General features: G+C 38.2%; 1 protein-coding gene across 1 annotated transcript; it reads left to right on the top strand.

Moving 5' to 3' along the window:
• The first annotated feature begins 575 nt into the window (after positions 1-575).
• Positions 576-5,021, top strand: LOC108047839 (eukaryotic translation initiation factor 3 subunit D-1-like). The gene is made up of 4 exons (XM_044458957.1): positions 576-1,054; positions 1,199-1,544; positions 3,213-3,425; positions 4,287-5,021. Exons 1-4 carry the CDS (start codon positions 576-578, stop codon positions 4,839-4,841), a joined length of 1,593 nt encoding a protein of 530 aa, XP_044314892.1. The 3' UTR covers positions 4,842-5,021.
• Positions 5,022-6,005: the final 984 nt, after the last annotated feature.

Here is a 6,005-nt window from a genome sequence, read left to right as displayed (position 1 = left end):
ATATAACTGATTGATCGGAAATGCCATAACTTTGGTGTTTGTAAAGTTAGAAAGTTGGGATTTTCTATGGGTTTTATATTTGGCCCATCAATCCGACCTACCAAATTTCATAAGGATCGGCCGACTATATCCTATAGCTGCCATATAACTGATTGATCGGAAATGCCATAACTTTGGTGTTTGTAAAGTCAAAAAGTTGGGATTTTCTACAGATTTAATATTTGGCCAATCAATCCGACCTACCAAATTTCATAAGGATCGGCCGACTATATCCTATAGCTGCCATATAACTGAACGATTGGAAATGCCATAACTTTGGTGTTTTTAAAGTTAGGAAGTTTGGATTTTTTATGAGTATTAAGAATGCATCAAATTAATAATTTTGGAGAATATAATTATAGAGTATTCTGCAAGGGTATATCAACTTCGGTTCCGCCCGAAGTTAGCTTTCCTTTCTTGTTTTTACATGAAACCAATTTTAATCTCTAGATGTGGCTTATACTTGTTCGCCGGGAGAGAAATGCGTCAAGCTGCATAAATGTCCACAACTAGCCAACCTCAAGACCTATAACCCTATGTTTATTATAAAAAGATTTTGCGACGTTGGCGGCTACTGCTGCCCGGCGGAGTCGGGAGACTTCCTGCCAGATCCCCCAACCTGCGGAAAAACCCCGGCCGTCCCCCGAATTATGAATGGCAAAGAGGTTCAACTCAACTCGTTGCCCTGGATGGCCTTGCTTATTTACCAGAATCGAAAAACCTTGTGGAGGTACTCGACTACTATGTGCGCTGGCTCGCTGATCAACAGCCGATACGTCCTGACTGCAGCCCACTGCCTATACCCCGCCGGGGACTACATCAAGAGTGTGCGCCTGGGCGAGCACGACACCTCCACCAATCCTGACACCGTCGTACTAAGCAATGGAGGACGAAAAACCGCTCCCCCATATCTGGAAGTCAACGTGGAGGATGTAGTCCGGCATCACAACTTTTATGAGCACGAGAAAATATACATTAATGACATCGCCCTGCTGCGACTCGAGCTGCCAGTACGGTGAGTGATTGTTACATACCGACATATATTTTAAATTTAAAAAAAAGAGAAATCAGACCAAATTTGTTAAATTTCCATTTCATAATTCGCATAGAAAACTGTTGTGTAGTATATTATTTTACTTATCCAAATTTCTTCCCTCAGATATACAAGGGAAATCCGACCCATATGTCTTCTACCTGACTATCACTTCGCAAATAACTACTTTGAAAACTCTAGTTTGCGAATTGCTGGGTGGGGCGCTTCCCATATTCAATCCAATAAAGTATTGCTATCGGGCAATGTAAAAGGATTGAATCCATCTGAGTGCCAAAAGTTACACTTCCGCCGAGATATTCACATATGTGCAGGTGGGCAGGATGGGACGGACACTTGTAAAGGCGACTCCGGTGGTCCGCTAATGGCCACCATGGGAACAAGTTACAATGAATTCGTATATCTAGCCGGCATTACCTCCTACGGATCTTCTGAGTGCGGATGGCGACCAGGTGTATACACAAGTACTATTAAGTTTATCGATTGGATTAAGACAAAGATAAAGCCTTAAGGGTTGATTTTAATTTCCACAAACGTTCCATTAAGTGAAAAAATGAAATGATCATACGATTTATAATCAGACTAACAAAAAGTGTATACAATATTAAAGCAATAGTTACATTAAATATCAAATTGACTGGAACAGAGTTTCTATGAGGAGTTGAGTTATTTTAATATCATGCCCTTAAATGTAAGCATATATAATATTAATATATATTATTTTGAAGTTTTAAATGTTTTGACTGAAAATAGTAAATTTCTGAACAAAATTATTTGTTTAATTCTTTATGTTTTTGAATAAAACAAAATACAAGAAAGAAAGTTAGCTAATACAGGTACTATTATAAAAATGTTTGAATCATAAGTTTTCCCAAAATATGTGATAGTTGGGTAAAAACTAAAAAAAATTGGACTCTCCCTTAATTACTCATCTCTCAACGAATGCAGATATGTACGCCTATATAAGAGCGTACGGATGAGCATATGGAGCAGTCTTTTTTCAACCGCACGCAGTCCATCATAGTTTCCGGAATCAAAGTGTATATTTGGCTACTGTTGCAGGCTTTTCTTCTGGAACAGTCAGATGGATTTGGTGGGTTGATCAAGAGACATTCGTGCTTGGCTTAATTTTTCACTTGGTTTACATTTAAATTGTTAATAAGTAAAATTTGTATCTATCTATCTATGGACCGGAATTCAGCCCGATGTCTGCCAAATGAGGAATGTATCAGACTCGGCCAGTGTCCACGCTTGTTTCACTTCATTAAGTCCTGTGAAATCGATAAACATCATACTTTTTTGGACAAGCGGATCTACATCTGCTGTGAGAGACCAGATAAGGGCCAGCCAAGAGTTACAGATTGCCACTCCGATGAGAAATAAAGAAAATAATTTTCGAAAGAATAAGTATTTCGATACCTAATATAGCTCGCAAAATATACCTATTTCCTTCAGCTTTTAACTAGTAAAGAGGCAAACTTCAAACCTATGGAAGCTCAATGAAATAATATGGCTCGAATAACAAATTTTATTTTTATGTTTCAACGTTTTTGCGTAGGGTGTGAACTTAAATTTTTGTCTTAACATCTAAGGAAAATGTTATTTAATAGGAAGTAAAAATTAGTAGCGAAATATTCGGTAGGTGGAATGACAAAAAAGAAAGAAGGAAAAATTTGGTCAAACTTTATGTCGTTTTTCATATAATATAAATTGTCAGTCCAAAAGTGAAATTAATAAGAAAGAATGTTTAGGATTATAAACAAAGTATTTAAAAGTAAATGTTAGTATTTCTTAATAACTTAAAAGCAATGTTAAATTAAATTAAATTTCTTGATTTAGGACTAAAGCCTTGAATAGATTGATATTAGGTAAATATTTTAAATATTTCTAAATGTAGATATTCATTTTTATACCTTCGTGGTAGGGGCTATTTATTAGGCGGAATATGTTTATTTGGTCCATATCCATCGACACACTAACCGCGCAAATATTTCGGAATTAAAATCAGAGACGTCATAAGATATCGAACAACAGATGAAGCTTGAGGCTGTGATTCACGCGCAAATACATATTTATTTTGAAATTATTTAAACTGAACTGTCATTTGCAATTAACTTCACAGGCCGATATTTCCAACATATTTCGATCGCCCCGCAACCTGGCCATCGAGGCCACCTTCATCAACCACAACTTCAGCCAGCAGGTGTTGAAGACTGGCGACCAGGAGGCCAAGTACAAGTTCGATGAGACCAACCCGTTCATCAGCGAAGACGAGGACATTCAAGTAGCCAGCGTGGGCTACCGCTACAAGAATTGGGAGCTGGGTAGCGATATCGTAAGTAGTCGTAATAATAATAATAATAACACAAATTGTGAAATGCTTACGCAAAAAGAGTTCTATTTAAAATACGTAGTATTCTTTTTTTATATTTTTTAAGTTGATTCAACAGACTTATTCCTTATCTTTTTATACCCTTGCAGAGGGTATTATAATTTCAGTCAAAAGTTTGCAACGCAGTGAAGGAGACATTTCCGACCCTATAAAGTATATATATTCTTGATCAGCATCACCAGGAGAGTCGATCTAGCCATGTCCGTCGGTCCGTCCGTCCGTCCGTTTCTACGCAAACTAGTCCCTCAGTTTTAAAGCTATCTGCTTGAAACTTTCCCAAAAGTTGTCTTTCTATTGCAGGTAGTATATAAGTCGGAACGAGCCGGATCGGGCCACTATATCATATAGCTGCCATATAACTGAACGATCGGAAAAGACATAACTTTGGTGTTTTTAAAGTTAGGAAGTTGGGACTTTTTATGAGTATTAAGAATGCATCATATGAATAATTTTGGAGAATATAATTTATAGAATATTCTGCAAGGGTATATAAACTTCGGCTCCGCCCGAGGTTAGCTTTCCTTTCTTGTTTAGTATGAACTCAAAAAATGAATGAGTGGAAAAAAATTTAGTAATCCCGACATAAAAAACAAAAAAAACATTTCACTTGCTTTAATCCGGTTTCCATCTGCGTCAACCATTATAATCCATTGCGTAGGGGCAAGTAGTTTTATAAGTATTTGTATAGTTGGAGCAATTAGCTATTCAATTATTCGAAAACTTAATATGTTCACTAAACGTGGTTTTTATTGTTTAAGTAAACTTCATGTAAAACTAACCAACTATTTTGCTTTTATCATTTAGGTTCTGGTGGCACGTTGCGAGCACGACGGTGTCCTTCAGACGCCTAGCGGTGAGCCTCAGTTCATGTCAATCAAGGCGCTCAACGAGTGGGACTCGAAGCTGGCCAACGGAGTGGAATGGCGTCAAAAGCTGGACACGCAGCGCGGAGCCGTGCTGGCCAATGAGCTGAGGAACAACGCCTGCAAGCTGGCCAAGTGGACCGTTCAGGCCGTGCTGGCCGGGTCCGATCAGCTGAAGCTAGGCTACGTTTCCCGTATCAATCCGAGGGACCACTCGCGCCATGTTATTCTCGGCACGCAGCAGTTCAAGCCGCACGAGTTCGCCACCCAGATTAACCTGAGCATGGACAATGCCTGGGGAGTCCTACGGTGCATCATCGATCTGGTCATGAAGCAGAAGGACGGCAAATACCTGATCATGAAGGACCCCAACAAGCCGATCATTCGTCTGTACGACATCCCAGACAACACATTCGACTCCGATGACTCAGACGATGGAGAGGGCGACGACGAAGGGTTCCAGCAGGTCTACAACTACGCGCACAACAAAATTTAGACGCCACGCCCCACTTCAGCATCCCTTCCAGTTTTGGGTTTGAGCCACAACCCGCTAATCATAACCACAACTGATGTCCTCTGTAGGAAACTGCCCATTTCTAGGGCTAAACTTAAGCATTTGTATTCGTATGAAATTCAGCTGTTTCCTAGTAAAACACGGAGGTCGAAAAAAATGTAACTTTTCTGGGTCATACTCGGGGCATGGGTTCATACTGAAAGGGAGTAAATTGATAAACTGCTATCTGAGCTGAATCATTCCCCAAATTAACATATATAAGCTGTGGTGAGATTGTGGAACTTAGTATTATTTGAGTAGAGGACAGTGCAAGATGTTCTTCGGACTAAAAAAATGTATTGTGCTCCTGCTCCAGGCTTTTCTGCTGGCACACTTTTTCCAATTTGGTAACTAGCGACTAGCGGATATTCGTATATTTTTTAAATCCCGGTACACACACAGATTTTGTGTAATCTGTTATGTTGTGAAATACATTTAAAGTCATTAATGTATTTATCAGAAAGTTTTTTTAAAAGACTACACATTTCTTTGGGAATTATCTATTCCTATTATAGTTTTGACAATTTTCGTCATTTTAATGTGATTTGAACGCTGAAAAAACATGACTGTATTTTCAAAAAAAAAACTTCTCAATTTAAAAGTTACAAAAAATACAAAATAATTATTTTACATCTAGGAAGATCGGTGTTTTAGCACAAAAGCCAATAAGTTGTGAGCGACTGTGTATTAAAAATGGAAGTTTGGCTTGAAATGTCAACAAATTCGATCTAATTACCACAGTCAGTTTCTATATTTTAAAGTGTTTTTTTTATCGAAAAATTGCTTTTAAACACATTCTTAAAGTGAATGGCTGATTTGTAGTCGAATTAGTGACACACAAATACTTTTCCCTTTTATTATGAGTTTGAAATTAAAAATTACAGGTTAATATAATCATTAAATTATCTCTGTAAAGAGTGTAAAGTATTCCTGAGTTCCCGAAACAAGACTTTTATCGGTTTCGTATTAATAATTTTTACATGGAACCAATTTTAATCTCTAGCTGCGGCTTATACTTGTTCGCGGGGAGAGAAATGCGTCGAGCTGCATAAATGTCCACAACTAAGAGATATAGCCAACCGCAAGTCCTTTGATTATGCTTCGAGT

Source organism: Drosophila rhopaloa, unplaced genomic scaffold (genome assembly GCF_018152115.1).
Source record: "Drosophila rhopaloa isolate 14029-0021.01 unplaced genomic scaffold, ASM1815211v1 contig_178, whole genome shotgun sequence".
Taxonomy (NCBI): Eukaryota; Metazoa; Arthropoda; class Insecta; order Diptera; family Drosophilidae; genus Drosophila; species Drosophila rhopaloa.
Note: the sequence above shows the minus strand (reverse complement) of the source record. Positions and strands in the feature narration are given on the sequence as shown.

Excerpts from the sequence above, each read along its gene's own strand:
- LOC108047839 (XM_044458957.1), top strand. The coding sequence starts at position 576 with ATGTTTATTATAAAAAGATTTTGCGACGTTGGCGGCTACTGCTGCCCG. Across the intron at positions 1,545-3,212 it reads AGTGCGGATGGCGACCAGGT|GCCGATATTTCCAACATATT; the intron begins GTATACACAAGT and ends TTAACTTCACAG. Across the intron at positions 3,426-4,286 it reads GGGAGCTGGGTAGCGATATC|GTTCTGGTGGCACGTTGCGA; the intron begins GTAAGTAGTCGT and ends TTTATCATTTAG.